At 40.6% G+C, this 21315-nt stretch overlaps 1 protein-coding gene across 2 annotated transcripts; it reads right to left on the reverse strand.

The window, feature by feature from the left end:
• Positions 1-1385: 1385 nt before the first annotated feature.
• Positions 1386-20851, reverse strand: LOC108546382 (uncharacterized). Of its 2 annotated transcripts, XM_017898435.1 has the most exons (7): positions 20733-20851; positions 17450-17690; positions 15038-15169; positions 8463-8565; positions 8203-8389; positions 4541-4622; positions 3660-4279 (listed from the first exon to the last, which is right to left on the reverse strand). In XM_017898435.1, the coding sequence occupies exons 2-7, from the start codon at positions 17600-17602 to the stop codon at positions 4133-4135; spliced, it is 804 nt and encodes a 267-aa protein (XP_017753924.1). In that variant the 5' UTR covers positions 17603-17690; positions 20733-20851; the 3' UTR covers positions 3660-4132. The 2 variants fall into 2 exon arrangements, with proteins under 2 accessions (XP_017753922.1, XP_017753924.1); XM_017898433.1 differs by lacking the exons at positions 3660-4279; positions 4541-4622 and adding an exon at positions 1386-1756.
• Positions 20852-21315: the final 464 nt, after the last annotated feature.

The raw sequence follows: 21315 nt of genomic DNA on the forward strand, positions 1-21315 counted from the left end.
CCGTGATTGATTTAAATATCGCGCTTTACGTCCTGTAATATCAAAGCTGCATGGCGTAGCAGCATCGCGGAGTAGAATAAATTCTCCTTTCGCGATCGTCGAACTCTGTGTGCACTTTGGAAATAAAATTACACGCGATAGCTTGCGAGCGTGTCTAAGAGTGGACTAGCCAACACGCTTGGGATACTCGATTCGAGGTGGCGATTCGACTGTTCTCGAAAGCAAAGCCGGAAATTAAAGAGTCTTCCGCAAAGGAGCGACCGGAAAAAGCGGCGATGTTTTTCTATTCCGCGTCGCTGCCTAAATACGCGTCAAACGGCGACGCAAAAACGAGAGGCAAACACGAAATAAAAGAGCGCGAAGGTGTAGGAGAAAAGGAGATAGCAATGACCAATTTTCACCGACACCGACGACACTAGCCACGTATCTCATTTCAGGCAGCGCCGAGCGACCGACCCAATTTCGCGACAATGCGCGCCGCGAAAGAGATAGAAACGAATAAACGATAGCGAAGAGGAGGACAGCGAGAGGAAAAGGGTCGAATACAGGGGTGGCTGTGTTGAACGGAGGAAGGGTTGCAACGCGCGGCGGTTTTACGCGGCCGTGCGAGTTGCAATTCATGCGGCGCAGGAACTGATATTTCGCGGAAAATGAATCACTCTTATACAAACGAACGGACACACAGTGGTAACGGAATACAATAGTCAGACAATGGGGAAAGCGTAGCTTTCGGCCGGCGGTGGCTGCGGCTCGGACGGAGGGATCGTAACCAGGGAGATGCGCGACAACGCTGGATTCCGTGGCTTTCCAGAGGGAGGAAAACGTAGTAGCCTGGCAAGGATGAAACTAGAGTTCTCTATGCCTGACGACGGAACAAAGGTGCACGTTTAGGAATACAAACTGTACCGTACCGGCGCGCGGAGCAACATCGAAATTAAATTGGCGACGTCCATTAGAGGCGCGCTCGTCTCGGATACTCTCCTCTTCGACTGACCGGTTAATTCGTATCTAATTAGCGCAATATCGGATCCATCGATCGGCTAGCCAGCACGTGCCGGTGTTTTTTAGCGTACCCTGTAACTCTGCTGTTTAGCTAACTAAAAGGAAAGTTTGTCGCGTCTCCTGTTTTCATCGACAACGTTCTCCAACCGGGAAACGATCTCCGTTATTCGGACGTATATTCTCGGCTAAATTTCGTATTACAGAACTTCCGAGGTTATCATACTTTGTCGACATGTTCGCCGGTATGGAGGAATCATCGTCGCTGAAGCGTGGAAACGAGGATGAAATTTATAGGATCTACTCGTGGAAGGGTACGATTTACGTCCACTGTTTCGTATCTCGCTGTAAAGGGAAATAAAAGAATTTTTAAGCCATGTCTGTATTTATTCATCCCTCTAAACGCAATTCCATTGAATTTCAACTCAGCGTAAATAGCGACAGTATTTCGGGGCTGAACTTTCATCGAGTATTCCCCTGAAATATTATGGAACATTGCAGATGTTTGAACGCAGCGTTCAAACGCACAGCCGCTTCGCCCCATTTAGCATGGCATGCGATATTGCAAACTGTTTTACGAGCGTGGCTGTTTCTCCTCCCTTTCTTCGCTCGTCTGTCGGCTTTCGTTCTTTGATGGTCGTGAACCGAAGTAGCCAATAAAGTTTTTGAGGACAGCAGTATCGGCAGTAGCAATTCATTTCTTTTGACTATCTTCGAAGTCGGAATCCCCGTAATACCCGCACACGCGCGCACACACCTACGAATATATTCAAATTCGCGTTCTTTGGTGTTCATGAGATTTAAAAATCATCGGTTCGAAGGGTAGCCACGTCCTCTCGAGATTGCCCCTTTGAGGTCTGGTCAATCGTAGTACGCCTCTACTTTATCAAACGTCTCCCCGTACCCTTGGAGGGCTTTCATGAAATTTAATAGCTCGACCGACACGTTCCTTCACTCGATTCGACGTGTATTACCTTGTGAAAGCCATTCGTACCGATTTCTCTTCCGTATTTCCACGAATAAACCAAGTCCTCCGTCCGATTCTTATCGTCTGTCGGGACAGCACACTCGGAATTATAGACATTTTCTATAATTATGCGCATTTTCTCCCTATCCGAGAGAAACGGCTGAATCGGTGGATATCGAGAAATGACGTAAAACACGCTGATTCTTGGTATAACGTAGAAATAAAAATTTATCTAGAGCGGAATAAGTATGTTTGAAAAGATGTGCGAAAGCCGAGTGCTATGGAGTCGGTGCTCGAGATTATCGTGCGAATGAAAGGTGCGCAGGCACCGAGGTATTTGTCAGATCTATCTGAATGTCTTCCTAGAATGGCTGCATTAAGTGAAAGAAACGGGAAAGCAGAGAGAAACAAAATCCGAGTATGGTAGCAGAGAAGCTCGCGAAGAATGTGTGCAAGGATTAATCGAAAATTAGCCAGTAACGAGTCGGAATAGGTATTAATAGCGGAGAATTTCTAAAGACAATTAAAAGTAAAAGCTTCGAGGCGACGTTCTTATTGGATTAATTCGTCGCGATGTCATTATTTCGTTAAATATAGTAACATGGTTTTATACAGAATGCTGCTAAAAGCAAACGAGTCTGCGACACAACATCCTTATAATAGCTATATTCACTATGCATGCGCAGGTAACTTGAACGAAATTGATTATAAATGTAAAGCGACTGCACGTCTAATATGCAAATGAAATATTAAAATATGTCCCTGTAATTAGCATACAAGGCTCATGTAGAGCGATGATAATTAGAAATTGCTTAAACGCGAATCTATAAAAATTTGAACAACTAACAAGGAGAGTGCAAGTCCTTCGTTTCACCGATTTAATTGAAACTTTGTAGGTTTGTAGATATCGTCATGCAGTTCAAGAATATATATCATTATAGTCGCCACTACACGATACTTTTTCAGATATTTGCGATTAAAGTTTTATTACTTCGGTAACTACCGATTTATTTCTTGTGCTTTTCAAGCGGTGATGTGGCTTAACAGCGATACCCGAAAATTCATATGACGCAGGGTCCGAGGTTCGACTCCCGTCTCTAGTTGGTTTTTCTTCTTCGATCTATTTTTCATTTTATATTCATTTTTCGCCTATGAAAACATTGTGAATTAACAATTGTAAATCAAATTTCTTAATCAAAAAAATTTATTTTTTACGATTTCTTATGCTAGTATATATTTGTTACGGAATAATAAGAATACGATGCAAGGAAAACAGTTTTCTATAGCAATCTTATCAACCCTTTGACTGCCACGCCGAAATCACGTGTTTCCCTCGGGAAACGAGAGTGCACCGCTAGATGCGAGATTTATTCTAATATATTTTTGATGTTCTAATAAAAATGTTTAATCGTTCAATGGGGCACTTTTTATTTCAAAGTATCTTGTAATTAGCGGTTATATTCAAAATGTACTAATTGTTAATTTTCATTCAATGTTGCTCAATGCAGTTTAAGTAGTTCAAACGCTACGGTCACCAATGACCACCGTGGCAGTCAAAGTGTTAATATCTAGTAAATATCTTAAAAACTATCGAGTAGTGGCGTCTATAATGATATATATTCTTGAACTGCATGACGAAATCTACAAACTTGCAAAGTTTCAATTACATCGGTGACCCGAAGGACTTGCACTCTCCTTGTAAGCTAAAATCCTATTAACCAACTCTACGAATATCGTACTTCCTAAGCAAAATCCACTAATTACACAGTGTACCCTGCTTTTCGTATCGGGCCCGTCACCTCCGTCCTTTTTGCTACAAAGTTTCATCGCCTATTATCTATTATAGACAGTTTTCGATTCGTTCCCCTTCTGATACGACTCTTACAAACGACTTGGGCTATTCCGTAACAATCCATCACTTATCCGTCCTCGCTTATCTCAAATCCACTGTATTCCGCTGCCTTCTACGTCTATTCTAAGAAACCTGTATCTCCGCTGTTCTATCGCCTTATCTTAGACTCGCGAACCTATTATCTTTTATAGCCAGCTGCTTGTTCTGTAGCAATTCTTTCAGTAACATAAAGAGATTTCGCAGTTGTTCCATCGCACGAGAAGAAAGTGGAAGATGCAGTCCTGATTTTGCACGCTGCGGCAGCAAGTAGAAATTCAATAGATAGCCGGACGGTAGAGAATGTTGTAGAGATTGTTACGGTGGGCGTGATCTATGGGAGCACCGTGACCCGGTCGGCCCCACAACTTTCTCCAGGTATCGAAATGTCTGCGACAGCTTTCCTGCTCCATCCGTCGTTCCTCCTGGAACGAGAGTCACCCCTTTACATGCTACACGAGGTATTTCCTTTGAAGTGGAACACGTTTAAATCGATTGCCATCGAACAAAAGCTGCCACTGAAATTTCAAATCGACTGATAATTCGTTCAAAACAAGTTGAATTCGATACGCACCATTTCTCTTTTCTTTTCTTTTCTCTTTTTCTTTTCTTGGCAAATAACCATCATCTATCGATGAATCAATTGAAACTCGAGTTACCGGTATCTCGTTGCTGTACACACTTACCAATGCCTTCTCCCGTTTTCGTCGCATTTGCTCGGCGAGTTCAGCGATGTACTCGCGATTCCCAACTCCCAAAGCTCGCAATCTATCGAGAAAAGCGGACCAGATGAGCTTCACGGATTTCAATATCGTTCGATATTCGTCATTTTGCCTTTCGAACACGCATTAAACCGAATGATTTCGGAAGTCGAACAAAACGGGATACAAAAGCTCCGCATTGTTTTACGACTGCTATTGTAACTTCTATTCGTGCAGCGCAACAAATTGGAACTTTGCAAAGTGAATCGCAATTCGATCGCAACGTCGTCCTGTTTCGAATCAAATCCGCAATTTTTGTATAGAAAGAGCCTCGATCGAGCCAAACATTTAGCCAGACATCGCTGAATGGTTGATGAACAACAGCTGAAACCGTGATATATAATTGCTCGGCATATACTGGAAATACCGGTTAAATTGCGACTAGTTGCACGAGAAGCTTTCGCCGGCGAATAAAATGGCAACCCCGATATAAATATTCCAACAATAACTTCTGATTCCGCTGGTTCAGGTAATGGCCGCTGCGCTCATTACGATATGTATGGAAACTTACGATAATACCGGTATTGCAAAATTGCTTCACTTCGAAACTAACGTAACCTATTCCCGAATGTTATTTTCGGCTTCGAGGGTAAAAAGGAGAGGCGGAAACAAGGGAAAAAGGACGCCGCTCCGACGAGTAAATCCGCCTGAACGATGCAGTTTCGAGAAGCAACGAAAGAGAGAGACTAATGCTTCAACGAGGAGAAAAGCAAGTTGCATGCACTCGGAACAGCTTTCTTATTATAAAAAAGACGCTTTCCATTTCTCCGATAAACTTGCAGCGAATCTATAAAACTTTCATCGACGCGTCCTGTTGGAAAAGTTGGCAAACGTCAGAATGAAATGTGAAAGCAGGTTAAGCGAACCGTAAGAAGCAAGAAAAGTGTCTAGAAAACAGGGATCGCCGAAACGATATCAGCCTTTTTTACGAGGATATAATATATGAAGCAAACACGTTCGCCAACTACTTGTTACCGCGCTTCCACTTACGAGAGAGACTAACCTACCGCAATACAAACTTCTATTACTCTCGGAAAACTATTGCAATATTGTTTCTCGGCTGTGCTCGGCTTTTTACGCGGATATTATCCCGGCCAGAGTAGTTTCGTACACTTTTATCAATGTTTCCTCGTGAACAAATAACATTCGCGAAAAAATTTCGCAAAACATCCCGGAGTTTCGTCCTCGTGGAATTAGAGGGACAGACCGGGAGTGTGAAATTGCAAAAATCCATTTGGGTTATCTGAAGATTTAAGCCTGCACTTGAAATAATTCCTTGTCTTTCTGTCTCGCAAGATTTAAGCAGCCCTACAAACACGTGAGAAAAGATAAGCGCGGTGTTACCTTACAAGACACCTACATCGGACAGCAGTCCACTGAATACACATCTACTCTTTAATAGCGACGTGTACGAGAGGCATTATTCAGATAAAAGACGCCAGAAAGACTGACGAGAATGCAATTTCGTTATTCCACCATACACGGATTAATCCTTTGCTTCTTTCCCAAGAGTTAGCCTCTTGCCATCGGTGAGAGACATATTTTTCCTGTTCTCCGCAAAGTAGAAGGTACAGTGTATAAGCTGAGCATGGAGAGAACAGTGGAAGTTGTAGCGATCAGGAAACTTTCGAAATTAATTGAAGTTCCGCCGAGTTATTGCAAAATGTCAACTGCGAACTTTCTAAGTATATAAAATTTGCATAACTGAAATGCAACATGAAGCCCTAATTAAAAGGAAACACACGCAGAGATCTGCTGGAAACAATTTTGTTATCTTTGAGGAAAGCTTTGTTTGAATTTGTAACCTCAACCAACGAAGAAGTTGTAAAAGATCCAAATGAATATCGTTGGAAAGTTCGCCGACCGTGTCTCCTTACAGCGAGATCGAATTTACCCGCGTGGCTAACAAAATGTGATGTCAGTGGAAACAGGAGCGGCGCATTGTTCCGGTGTCTCTTATTTCGTCAAGAATCGTTCTCCAAGATAAGGGTCCCTTCATTAACAAACACAAGAAGCGAATTAGAACATCCATCCCTGGAATTTGCTTTATCCGCGCACTCCATTCCCTCTGGTATTTCGCGAGAGAAAAGAATAGAATGGCTGGATCAAAAGTTATCTACAGCCCAGAGAAACGTTCCAGACGCGCGTAATATCTGAATAACTTGCTTCGATTCTGCTCCCTTTTCTTCTATAAAGCAGTCGATAATGAACGATGATTAATTGCCGCGGTGTTGCGCTGACGTCCAACCATATTATAAACAACGTAACATCCCTGACAGCTGCTTCATACGAAATTCCATTAAACGCTATCAAAGTGTCTCGTTATACACTAGTCTGGCAGTGAACCCGTTTGTAATCGGTATAACAAAGCCACGGTAAAACAATATCCCGTATGACTTTAAATGATATGGATGACGATAAAATCACGAAACGAAATTGCACGCCCTCGAAACTTTGCGGAGAAAGTTCTGCTTGATCCGAAAGTTTCAAAGCATAGGTCCCTCTCGAGCAGAAAGGGCGATCAATAACCGGAGACGAAAGCAGAAAATGTCAAAGACCGAGAGGAATTTTCACTCGAGGATAATGAATTTCTATTAACTCGAGCACGATAATAATATCTTCATCCGATCGAGCCGGTAAAGTAAGCTCTAACGCGAAAGAACTCGAGGAGCATACTCGACGGAAAGAAATTCAAACATCGCTCACGGTACGTACGTATATGGTTAATTTAGAAATTGCTACTACTCTCGAAAATGTTAAGAGAGGCTGAAATTGTAGCAGAAAGATCCAAGAGCGAGTCACGATTCAAGATTTTCCTCGCTTTTTCTTTTACTTTCGAGGCATATATGCGTCTGAAGTAAAACTAGCCCTGCACGTACACCCGGTTCGTTTGTAGATGTTAGTGGAACGCGAACGAAGCGAAATCACGGAGGTGTGGAGAAGGAAAGCAATATTTCAAAGTGCGAGGAGAAAGTAAAAGGAAAGTGACTAGCGTGAACGACAATACTCGACAAGGCAGCCGTCTCGAGCGATTTTTCAGCGCGTAGTTATCCAAACGCCTTCGAACGAGGAAAACTAGAGGGGCCGAGAAGATATTGCAAGCAAAACTGTGTTGACGAGCACATCGAGCGACAGATTGTAACGTTGACAAACATTCGAGAGGAAGAGGGAGGCTGCGGAGGGACCGTCAGCTGAAGTTGTCGAGGTCGAGAGAGTTCAGGTCAATGGGTTGATTACCTGTAATGCAGTTACATCCCCGGAGTAGCGTAACAACGCTAACCAGACCTGCATTGTAGGCTCATGGCTCGTCGCATTTTGATACGGTATGTCTTTCGACACATCTAGATTATACCCGAATGACACGAGTGGCATTCAATACGACGTCACAGAGTCAGGGACCTACAAAAGTCGCATTTCGTTGGCACGATAACGAAATTTCGGGTAGCTGAGAAAGGTACCGAGAATAATCTACGACAACGAAAGGAAAAGGAATAGGCGAGAATATCGGCTATCGGAAATGAGGACGATCCATGAAAATGAAGGCTAAAGGAAAACGAGAAATTTCATTTTCCATACGCGATACATACGACTCTATCGTGTATCCAGGACGCGTAGCATCGGTGACAACGTGACGAATGCATTGCGGTTGCGAGTAATAACGTCTGCTAGTCAAAAGCGGCACCAATTCCACGCCCCCGGTCAATTCGTACACTTGAATTTCCTCGTTGTACGGGTTTTTCGAATCCTCTACCAGTTGCATATCCGTGGCGATACCTAGGAAACAAACTAACCTAGAAACCGGATACTGACCATACAACACCGACACTCAGTATATCCGTCCGTTTACCTGGTTCTGCCTTATCATCAAAGAACTTGTTCATATCCGTGACGGGCAAAGGATTAATACTCCTCCTGTGTAACCTTTCGATCGTCGAATTGCTCGTCCAGCCCTGAAAGGATTCAAAGTGGTAACTGGCTGCCAGTGATGCAGCTTGTGCAATGCAAACCGGATCGACTTGGTCGAACAGGAGTTCATTGGTATTCACGTCTTGGATTTGCGTTGATCGCTTCTAAGATCTAGGTACGTAGCGGTGTTCGTGTAATATCGAAGTGCCATTGTCTAACCCGCTTACGCACAGTCTACAAAGGGTTTCCTAACCCTTGCGAACATCCCAAAGCTCGTCCGATATTTTAACCCAACGAAAACAATGTAAGCAACGGTGAGGTCCAGTTGCTCGAACGTCAGCGTTGCCCCGGAAATCCGATGTAAAGAACGAAATAAAGAGGAAAAAAAAGAGATTCCGCGGTTTAAGACTTAATGGAACGTAAAAATTCCCAAACAACTGGGAGCGCAAACGAAGGAGAAGAAGAAGAAGCGCGATGAAGCGATAAATGAAAGAGTAAATCGTGAAGAAGGGCAATAGAGCTGACGAGAAAAATTTATCATCAGATAATCAGTAATCGCTTAGCTAGACCAGACTTGACTTAACGCGGTTGCTTCGTTCCATTTATCAACGTCGTTCCAGTTAGCTGGTTAGTTATAGCAAGGCCGTGTGGTTTATTATGAAGAAAAACAGAAAAGCTTCCATAAATCCATGCCCGGGAACAGTTTCACGCGAGAGAGACAACGCAATGCTTCGAACAGACGAAGCAAGATTCACAGGCCGAAAGATCCCTGTGGGAAAGGTGTAGCAAGAGGACGGGTTTACGTGCAGGAAGAAGTAAACTTGGCTGAAGTGGAACGCGCTAATAAATTTCAGTTTAAACTTTCAGGTCGCAAAAGCTGGTCAGAGGATCGTTCAATTACGCAGTAACGCGGCACGGTTATGTGTTTGCCGTTCGAGGATGCTACGGCGGTTAATTAAAAATTAAGAGTTTCGTCCTTGGGGATAGTCGGCGCGGTTGAGGCCGAGAGGAAAGGCCGAAAGGAGGCTAGGGTTGGGTGGTGTGCTCGATTGAAGCAACGTCTGCACGGAAACGCAACCGCCGTGTCTCGAAAGCACGTTAATATAAGCGCTAATTTCCACTTCAAACGTTGTTTACCGACACCCACCGTTTACGATGATATCCCGGCCAATAGAAAAACCTACGTCCCGTCTTGTACCGACACGGTACGCGTCGTTGCGTCCGTTTCCGCGGTAGGAGTTTAACCTGCGTGTGTGCAAATCGTAGGATCGAGACGGAAAACCAGCGAGCCTTGATTGCATCCCACTACGGCTCGTCGTCCATCTCTGCTAACGGGTCATGCATCGCGGTCTAAAAGCACGACGATCGTACTTTCTATCGAAATAATATATCTCCAGGAGCTGCTTCTCTGCATCTATGTACAAAGCCACGAGTTCCAGCTAGCCGATCTCGAGATCCGCACCGAAAAGTCGTGAAAAGATGAAAGGCGACGAGGATGATCGGTGTAGTACGAGTGTAGCGATCTCTAGCAGGGGTTGACAACTTCCCTGACATCGATTCCGATTTGTTAAAGATTTTAATAGAACCGTTAAGCTCTATAATCGTGATAGAGAACCGAAATTAGCGAGGATATCAATTTAGGCTATAACAATCCCAGTAGCTTTCGATATAGAAACGTCGATTCTATATCGATTCTATTATATTTTGGTCACGTATCGGTTACGGTTACGGTTTTATGCAATGTGTTTCCGCGTATTCTAATATCGATTCCATTTCGGTTCGTTAAACAGATACTCTTATTGATTTTATACAATTGTTTATAAAACTGGTACTCGAACTGCGGTATAAATTCCCTTCGATAGCGCGAACGCTTACCACTTCCGATCGCTGTTATCCGGTTGCACGTTAGATTAATTTGGAACGCGAGATATGGAATAGACGCAGCATACGATAAACTTAACGCGTTGTGAAACTCCGAATTCCATATCGTGAAATACCGGTCGTGGAAAAAGTCCGAGATAAGTAACCGAGTTACGATCAACGAATATAACTCAACGATGAAACAAAGGTCATTCCCTCGTATCAAAGAGTAATCGGGAACTCGTTTGTCTTTACTTACCCCTGCCTTTCATTTCAAATTCTTATATTGGGTTAGCAAGAAAGTAATTTCGGTTTGCATCGGTAAATAATGTTATGCATGTTTAGTTATTCTTTTGCCAATATTAGAATTTTTTTCTTTCGAGATGTGGTAGTCGATACCTTTAGGTTGTCATTTCGTGAAATTCCGTGTAATTTCGTTTATAACAGTCAGTTCACGGTCAGTCTTATCATGGAGTGCAAAAATAAGCATTTTCGACACATTTTACTTTTTTATTTTCATAAAGGCAAGAATGCGGCTGAGGCTCACAAAGAGATACGAGAGGTTTATGGTGTTGATTGTTTAACAGAACGCACGTGTCAGAATTAGTTTAAAAAATTTCGTTCTGAAGATTTTTCACTGAAAGATACCCACAACGTTCTGGTCGATCTTCTGAGATTTACGCACTTGGTTAAGATTTTTGCAGATAAGGACCAGAAATTCTATGAGCGCGGGATCATGAAGTTACCAGAAAGATGGCAAAAGGTCATCGAATGGAATGAAAGATATTTTACCGATTAAAATTTTATTTACTGTATAGAAAACATTGAGTTCTATTTCACACTAGAAAACCGAAAGTACTTTCTTGCCAAGCCAATAGTATATTTTATGAACAATTTCGTAAAAAGAATAAGAGTATTGACAATTACTCGCGAAAACTGCTTGCATCAACCCCTGATTTCTAAGTACAAGTAAGGAATATACAAAATGTATATGAAGTAATGTGAAAAAAGAAAAGCGAAACATAAACAAAATCAAACCGAAAGTTCGTAATTAGAGGGAAGTTTGAGAACAAGACACAAAGTCTGCCTAACAAGCTGATCGTTCGTGGATCCTAGAACCTAACGCATCAAGAAGTATGCGTACCATGGATTCGAGGAAGCGCACACCCAGCAACTTGGGATCCCTCCAAGGAACTCCACCAGGACCAGGTCGACCCCAGGGCCAGAGCGGTGCCAGCTAAGCACACGGCGTCATAGCATATTAAGCAGTTTCCAAGGTTCGTTTCCTACATGTACGAGATGACTGCTTCGCGTTCAAGCACGTGCTCGAAATCATTGCACCTGCTGTGTACTAATATTCGAGATGGATTCGCCACTCGAAAGAATTCATTCGCGAGCGAACACAAACGTTCGAGTGGCGAGTTCATCTCGCGACTCGTCCTACAAAAATTTCCACTCTTATTCGTATCGCTCAACTTTTCAACGGGAGAATTTCGAAAGTCGAATACGTATGACCGGCATCGGATCGCTGAAACAAAGGGACCAAGTTACGCTCTATTTTTCGTGGAAATTTCCTTCGAAAATTCTACCCGACGTAAAGTTTTTCGACTCTACGAGAGAAATTGACTTTCTCGCCGGGAAGCCAGTAGGAACGTTCCTAACTTTACGTGATCGGAGAACGATACGTCTACAGTCCGACCGGAAACGGGCTGAACACCTAGCTACCTCGACGTTCTCTCTTTATCGACGTTACTGCTACGAAAAAGGTGTTTCACGTTTACCGTACAGGGAAAGCCCATTACGAAATTCCTCTAACACACACACACACACACACACACACACACACACACCGAACTTCTGTCATTACGAAACGCTTATAGCGTTACGTTATTATCGTGCAAACATTTCGTCTCTGTCAGAGACCGTGAAATTTTCGACGAATTGGCAACAGCCTTCGTTAATTGGAAATATTAATCGCTGTTATTTCGGATAATCAATGCTCTTTTGAGCTTAAATAATACGAATAATCGGTAGAGCAGATGAAGTTTCAATTATGAAAGAGATTCCGGAGGAAAGATTTGCGAAGGAGATGGAGCTTCGAAAGCACGAGCACCGGTATGTTCCTAGACAAATTATCCGAGCAAATTACCTCAATAATTGAGAGTTATCTGCACAAAGATCTCCTTGTGATTCGTTAACAAGCTATCGTTAAGCGCATAAAGAGTATCGACGCATGTCGATCGATAAGCCATGAACGAGATGGCAGGAAGGTTTCGTGCACGAGGTCGCTTTAGATGTTAATGAAAAGCAACGTCACCTCACTGATGGGTATATAACCGCGTTTTATCGATAGAAGCACGATAACGATAACTGTGACTGCCCTCAAGCCCTTTCGCTATCTTATCGCCAGCAAATCGCGTCGCTGCCATCTTCTCTGCCCTCCGACGGTCTTTCATTTTCCATTATGACCGGCCTTTGTGACATTAACCAGGATATCGAACTAACTTTCAGAAAAATTGATTCGAAACCTCGCAAAGATGTTTCGCACGGTGTCGAGAATCAGACGTGAAATATATTCGATAATGACTCGTTATTAAGTAAAATGTAGGATCCTTTGTAGGAGTTAACTCTACCATTTTAACGAGACGTCTGTCAATTATTGGGAAAAGAGATCGACAAGTTAACCAAGCGCTAAAATAGGCGAAATTAAATATAAATTATATTAGCACAAGGAACGTTTCATGCGAGAATTTACGGATCCTAATAAATTATTGGAAAGCAACGAAGATAAAACGTTGCATACATTTTTGAAGGAATCGAAGCCAAAGGAAGAGAAAAAGGAGCTACTGTAAAATACCCATTCCGCGCGTTTTGAACAGAAAATAGCAAACCATGTGTTACACGGCACAGTTATGCGCTATCTTTTTTATCTCGACTTTGAATTGCAAATAATCCTTCTGAACTAGATCCTGAATCACGATCACGAACGATCGCTGGCTACTTGCGTCACTGGAAACATATCGAAGGCAAACATTTGCACGGTTATTATCGGACAGCAGCGAATGCTTCTTTACGATGATAATGGTTCTCGTAATTGGCAGGATAATAAGGGTTAGAACGACATCCTCCGCCACGAATTGCTAGCTGTTTTCTGCAAACAGGGGCGCCCTAATTTTGCAAACAACCTTCGATCCCACCCCGCCTTTCCCTCCACCTGTATTTGTACATAACGTCACGTCGAGGAATAATATTATTCGTAGATTTTCGTGCCTGGAATTTCGCGATCTCACCGTCCCAGCTTTCTCGTGTGGCTTTTGGTTCGATAGGCCGTTAGTATGGGTAACATATCCGCGTTGCTTTATGGCAATGGAACAAATTTCATTCAATGTTTGGAGTAGCATTGAGTTATAGCATTTCGGTCGATGTAACAAAGTATACATTTTTAGTGGGAATGAAACAAAATTCCGAATCCCATCTGCATACGATTCTTTTAGTTTTCAATTTAAAAAAGCGCTATTGGAGGGATAAATCGGAGAGCAATGATAGAGCAGTGCGCTAAACCCATACTAGAGTACGCCGAGTGTATGAAAGATGGAACTGACGCAAATATAGAATTGATTTAAACCGAATTAGAAAGATCAACGGTACCTTGTAATTTTAAATTTAGCTTCTATTCGCTGCAAGATCGGCAACGTAGAGATAAAAGCTTCGATTACTGGCAATAAAAGGTAAGAAAGCAATTACTAATAACGTTAATATTTAAAGAGCCACTGGAAATTGAAACTTCGTATCAACAATGCTTAATTCATGCTTTTATAAATGAATTACTAGCACACTTTGCTTCGATATTTCGCGTTCTTGTATGATATAGTAACTTTGTTTCACAGAAGGTATATTACCTAACAGAGAAACGAAAAAAATTTCGGAGGAAATCACGGAAGCAATTAATTAAATTCTTTAACTCGAAACAAGTGGTCAAGAAACATCAATTAACAAAGATTAAACTTTTATAATTAATTCCACGCAAAATCGATTTACTACGCAATCGATAAAATCGAACGAATAGTGTCCAATTTGTTAAAGAATGTTCGTTATTATGATGGTTTTGTCCGTGCTTATAGTGGCATGGGGACAATCAAATTTTGAATCCACCATGAATTAAATTCTATCGCAACATTAAAAATAGAAAAACGTATAAAATGTGAGCGATTTAAATATTCGAATTCTCGATTAATAACTTAGCTGGTATATTTGGCTATTCCATTTTTTCTATTATCTTTCATCGATCAAATGGATAAAACAACTAACCACTCAAAAAGCATTACAAGTTTCCATGTAACAATTTTTTTCATCGAATCGAGTGCATTTCAATGATTGATATCAATCCATGGTCTGCAAGTTGGTAATACAGTGGTGCAAAAATTGTAGAAAAAAAAATGTCAAAAAAAACAACGCAGCGAACAATAGAAACATTGTTCATTCAGATGAAACGTATCAGCGATTATCCGACCAGAAAGAGTCGAATTTACCACTAACATAATGAAAATTACGAAAGATCTGTTTACCCAGGTCGAATTCAATATTCTCCTATGAAAATGATTAAATCCCGAATACACTCGGACGTTTAAATGGTTCATAAATTGCTTAAAACTTTACCTGACCGAAATTGTGACACTTCGATAGCTCCAGGGGTTCTAGAGGAACATTTTTCTTCCTAAGGGTAGCAGCACAAGGAGCACCACCACCTGGTTTACCCCAAGGCGAATAATTCTCCAAGATTTGCTGTAGCTGTAAAGAAAAAGTTACACTTGTTTAAAAACTTCATTTTCCGATTGATTAATTTAGAATTCTTTTATCACTCGAGAAGCAGAAGGCCGGGTAGACGTAAAATCAAACGTGAAATCTAATAATATAATAATACGGTGATTATTGTAATAATAATGAGTATGTTCGAAATTCGATATTCACATTGAAAGGAAGTAAATAACTACAGTGCCAATGCCAATACCGTATTGCCGCGGTTTCGCTCCGTCTGACACTTCACGGATTGATTCTACTGCACGCTTCTATCGCGATCTCTATTGTTCAAAGCGTTTTAGAGAGCGAATATCCGAGAGTCATAGAGAACTCACTTTCGAGGCTCATCTAACGCCTTTCAACGAGATTTTAAAAATCAGCTGCTTGTTCGGCCCAGACTGAACTTTGCTTTTTCGCGAGCTTACCGTGGATATCAATATTCTTCCGGCAAAACTTTACGAGGTAATAACTTTTCTCGAAACGGGCTTGCAACTAACTTAACATTTTCATAAGGTGCTTCTGCAAATGGAAAATTTTAAATCCGACGTACTTTCAAACGAGAACGGCATTAAAAGAGATTGTAATGTAAAGTATTCAAGCAATTTTAATACTTGATATAACATAACATTTTGTAATCATTTTCCCATATAAAACTCGGTATTGAGAAATGTGATTACGCGGGAGAAAATTTATGCGATGCAAATGTTGTTTAAAGCAAAAATAATATAAACCCTTCTGTATTTTAACTTGGTTTTTTGGTGAAACATTTTCATTAGTACGTGAAATAATTCGTTCCGTAGAAATCGCAACAAAACGTGGTTTTTAATTCTAGAATCGGGTCGCTGATTTTGAATTATCGTTCATCGCTGTAATTTACAGACGAATGCATCCGTTTATGATTATTGCGTGAAGAAAAATTTCTTCGCACAGTTTCTGTCGTATGCTAATATTCGACTATTCTTAATCCAGCGTTGCTCCGCTGCGATAAGTAATTCGGATGCACTTTACGGTCCTGAATATTTTAATCTTTTATTGCATTCTGCGGAGTTGCCGCTACACATATGAATCTTCTACCAGAAATTGTTCTCTATGGTAAAAAGAAAACTCGAACCTGCTCTGATAATACCCATCCCTGACGTTTCCATATAAAAGGGATATTTACAACCTTTTTAAAGGGAAATTGCGTCCTCCTAAAACGTACACCAGTTCGTAGACTGAAATTAAAAAATTTAAGGCCGCATTGATAAATCGGAACACCTTTATTTTAATTTTCCCTATTTTCCTTTTTTTCTCTTTTTTGACAAACTCCAAAGAAAATCCAGGAAAATTTAAGACTGCAATTAAGAAATTATTAACTACCGTCTTTAAGGGTAATAAATTATCCCTCTTTGCGATTGGGTACAAGAGGTCGGTGTGTCATCTTAAACACTATTTAACCGCTCGTGATTCATCGTAGCGGAAAGTATATAATCTGTGTACATTGGATATCATTAAAAATGATGGATAAAAATGGATGATGGATAAAAAAACTAACAATAACTAAAGGTACATGCGAGTTCCATTAAATGCGTGGAAACGTTTGCGCTCGTTAGTGAAATATTTCTTACAACTACCATGGCAAATACATGCAGTAATTACAGCGCAGCTACTAATGATACGGTTTATACAAATTACGCTCAACTAATTGCTGCCGCATTCGCGCGCTACGTAAATCCCGTTGAAGAAAATGAAATTTCAATTGCAACGTGATCTGAATTGCGACGAAGTGTGAACCACTTTACTGAAAATTTTAGTACCTTTCGATGAAACGTTCTGCTATAAATCATTCCCGTTAAGCTACACATCGATCTCTGTTGACAAAATTTACAACTCGGAGAGAATGAGAAATATTTCAGTCATCAACTGCATACTTTCGCCAGATAACCTACGACGACTCTGTGTTTCATATACAATTCCGGATACTGTTTACTACCACTATCGTATAAAGTTTCGTACACACTTAAGCAACAACAGGACCACTTGAAGTCCCATTCTAGCCTGAGATATCTTTTACACGGTCTCGTAAATCTCCGCGGTTATTTTCTAGCTTTCGAAGGAAGGCAAGAACGGAGGTACAGCGAGAGCCGTTGCCGATACGAGGACCGACATTGATCACTATCCGATCAGCGACAACGACGACAAACGAAATAAAGTTAAAAAGGCTCGTGGTCAGCAAAAGGCAGAGACTCTAACGATGCTCCAGTCGACATAACAGTCATTTACGACGCATACTTCACGTTGTTCGCGGTGCTTTTGACGTTGCAACTCCTCCTTTCGTCGTCTCCACGAGACCGTTCCCTCTTGAACAGCTCGCCGTTCTCGTTCCTTTCTCGCATCCTCCACGACTTCCGGTACGTACGTCGTCTCCGGGATATCCTGCGCCATCTCGGTCCCGGTGTCTTCTTCTTAATAAAAGGACGAACAAATCATGAGCATCGCGTGCAAGGGAACACGTGCTACGTGAGCGGATACTCTGAAAATCAAATGGATGTTGCACAGAAGTAGTTAGTAAATGAGTGGAGTTCTCTTGCTTGAATTTCTTCGTAATGCTTTCCATATTCCCGGCGAATTAATGCGGTTAAAACTATGACGATGTCTTCGTAACTAGCAAATGATCAAGCTACATTCCAATTACTTGGGATTTTTTAATGATACTCGAATGATCGAAAATTAAATTAATTTCTGGTGATAAACGTTGAAAGGTATTCAGTTTCGAGTTGACAAATGAAAGGATTCATATGATATAGAGGATAATAACTTTGAAACGCACGTTGTGTCGCATGACAAAGCATTTGGTTTCGTTATCATCCGCTATCGATTTAACAAAGCATTATTCCTCTTCGAGAGAACACGACGTCTATGAAATAATCGGAATTCTCATCACCTAAAATTATTTAACCCTCCACATTTTTCCTGCGTCCAAGTGAAATAACAGATTCTAATGTGCAACGTATCGATACATTTGCTATTCGAGCTTTATTTTCTCTCTGAATTTGCCTGCCGAAAAATTCGAACGTATAAAATTTTACGTCCGATTCATTTACTAGTTATTAGAACTCGTTTATCGATTTATTAATTTATTAATAGTAATTGAATATCTGCAAGAATCAGTGTACATTTTGAACGTGAATCATAATTCAAAACCGGTGAGAATTACACTATTGTAAGTACATATGTACTTTATTAGAAACTAATCGAATAGAAGGCGAAGATAGTATGACAATTGGCGTTAATTAGGTGCTATTACATGTTAACCCTTTGCACTCGAGAGGTGACCCTCAGTCACCATTTCATCAAATTTGGAAAATAGATATTAATTAATATATCAAATTTAATGTAATGTAACAGTGTACAAGGTATCGAAATCAAATAATTCTACAATTCTATTATTATAAAATTCTTTATTTACTGCTCAAAAAAGTATCGTCAATTTTTTGATAGAGAATCTTTGATTTTCTACTCTTCTCTAGCCAAAAAATCGTCGAGTGCAAAGGGTTAAACATCGCTCACCTAATTTTACGTATAAAAATAGGCGACTAAGGTACGAATCCACCCATTTGTCTTCGATTTTTACGGCTACCAAGCGTTGGAGACTAGCCTATACTACACCAACTGCCCTTTGGTCGATTATTTATGGACGACGTCCACCCTGTGGCCAATCAGCGGTCACACTAGTAGTCAATTTATATAAAATCGTTCCTGGAGACTACTTGAAGTGTTCCTTCTGGTTCCTTCGACCCTAGGTATAGCGTCTATACGCAGTAATCAATGAAAGAGTGGTCATTATTGGTCACTCCTTTCGGAATTATTCCTGGCGTCATTAATATGGATGTTTTTGGCAGTTGACAGTGCAAAATGAATTTCCATAACGAAAGAAGAGCGACCTGGAGGTAACGAACACGAGACTTTGGTAATAAACAAAATACCATTGTTAGAAGGACTTCAATAATACAAAGGTATAGGAAAAAGTTGCGGGACGTTTATAAGAAAAATGTTTTAACAAGGAAGAATGACATAAATGTCTAGAAATAAATGCCAAGGATAGAAACTGCAGGCAACATATTTAAATGACAGAGAATAATAGAGGAAACAAATGGCAAATAAGAGGAAACTCTTGTAAGTGAAAATACAATGGACAGATTCCAAGAATAACAGATTCCACTCCTCCAAATTCCGGAGATATCCAAAGATTCGAGATGAACTACGAAGTTACCGATGTGAAAATGTAAAGCGATGTACAGCAAACAATGCATGAAAGGTAATGTATATGCGATGCAACATTTCGGGAGTTGAATTTCTGCGTGGCTCTACGTGGCGAAAATTTATCTCGCAGTTAGTACAAAGAACCCGTTCACTTCATTCTTCAACATACCGCAAAATATACTCATCGCATAGGAAAATACGTTGGGTAATAACGACTTTAATTTATCTCTCTGTAAAAGAGAAAATGAAGAGAGGGTAAATATATATTTTAAATTTCACGTAGTCCTCATTTTATCGGAATGATTAGTGAACCAGAGGAAGAACCGTTGATTTTCAGAGTGTAATTATTACTACTCATCGTAAATATTAATAAAATTTCTCATTTATTTAATCAAATTTTTGTATCCGAAATATGCTGGAAAAATTAATAGAAATTCGCAGAATATGAAAGTACGTAAACGTTAAAAATATTTAAAATGTGAAATTATTTTCGTAACATATTCGAGATGCGCGCAATGCAAACAACTGGTAACATGAAAGAACTTTAGAATATGTCTGCGTAATAAAATCACTTGGTTTAAAAAAAATTACCCTAATAGAAAATACATATAAAATTTCCTTCGATAACGAAAAAATGATCGTCGTTATGACGCTTGAATTTTTCGAACTTAATGAACATTTCGATAAGAAAATTACAATAATTCTCACATTTAAATGAGCGTAATGATTTTTCAAATTAACGTTAAGCTCTGGAAGAATAAATTGCAATTTTTAGTTTTTTCAAGAGCGAAATCATTAACAATGTAGGTACATACAACTGTTGCTTTCTGCAACGCAGAACATTTTACTTTCAAATATATACCACAAAATCGTTTCTCTCTTTCTCCTGAATTAAATACAGCGTAAACATACATTCGATTCGGGATAACCGCTAAAAAGTTAAATAGCTCCGAATAAAAACATCGAGTTCGTTCACGAGTGAGAAAAAATCTCTTGATCGTTGGAAAAGATATGTACCACTTGAAATAATTATTAGAATTTATAGTTGGAACATTAAACGACCATGTCAGATCGGTAGAAATATCCTGCCTCGTGTTCTTTTGAAATATTTGACACGATCTAAATAGCTTGCAAATAATTGTCCTGGATTATGTTGTACGTCGTAACTTTTTAAATGTTCAAGAGATGTCCATCGATTCGGTAAAGTGCACGTTGTCCTCAATTAGAATCAGAACGAAGCTCTAACATTCTTCCCTTCTACAAGCTCGTGCAACGCTATTTCGCGAAAGGTAATATTGAATTTAATACTCACGATGATGCAGAAGTTTTGCGTGTCACGGAAACGAGACTCGATCCCGATGCAGGTAACAACAACTCGCAAAAATACTTGGTAAACCGATTACATCCATACAAAAGCTGCTCACCTGACGATGAGAGCACGCGACTGCCAACCACCCCGTGAATCCTCCCCGACGTTGCTTCCACCAAGTCAGCCACCCTGTGCTGCTTGTCGACGTCGATTCTCCACATACCAGCACATCCCCCTCGGTGTATGCCGTTACTATATGCGTCACGATTTACGTCGTTACCATCTACCACTATACCACTCGACCTTCGACTGCTGGCTCGTGACCAGGGCCGTGAAGGTTCGTGGTAGCACCCCAATTTGCAATGAAATTACCAATGTTTACAAGCTGCCACATGCACGAACAGAAAAAAAAAAAAATGAAAAAAAGGAAAAAAAGGAAAGAGAAGCAATATTTAAACACGATCACCCGAAAAATAATAATTCGACGAGAGATAATAATGTGACGAGAATGAGAGCAGAGTCGAGTCAAATTTAAATTTGCCAAAATTATCAATTGGCGGTTATCAAATATTTTGATTATTAATTT

This window comes from Eufriesea mexicana, unplaced genomic scaffold, assembly GCF_001483705.2.
Source record: "Eufriesea mexicana isolate 0111107269 unplaced genomic scaffold, ASM148370v2 scaffold630, whole genome shotgun sequence".
Lineage (NCBI taxonomy): Eukaryota > Metazoa > Arthropoda > Insecta > Hymenoptera > Apidae > Eufriesea > Eufriesea mexicana.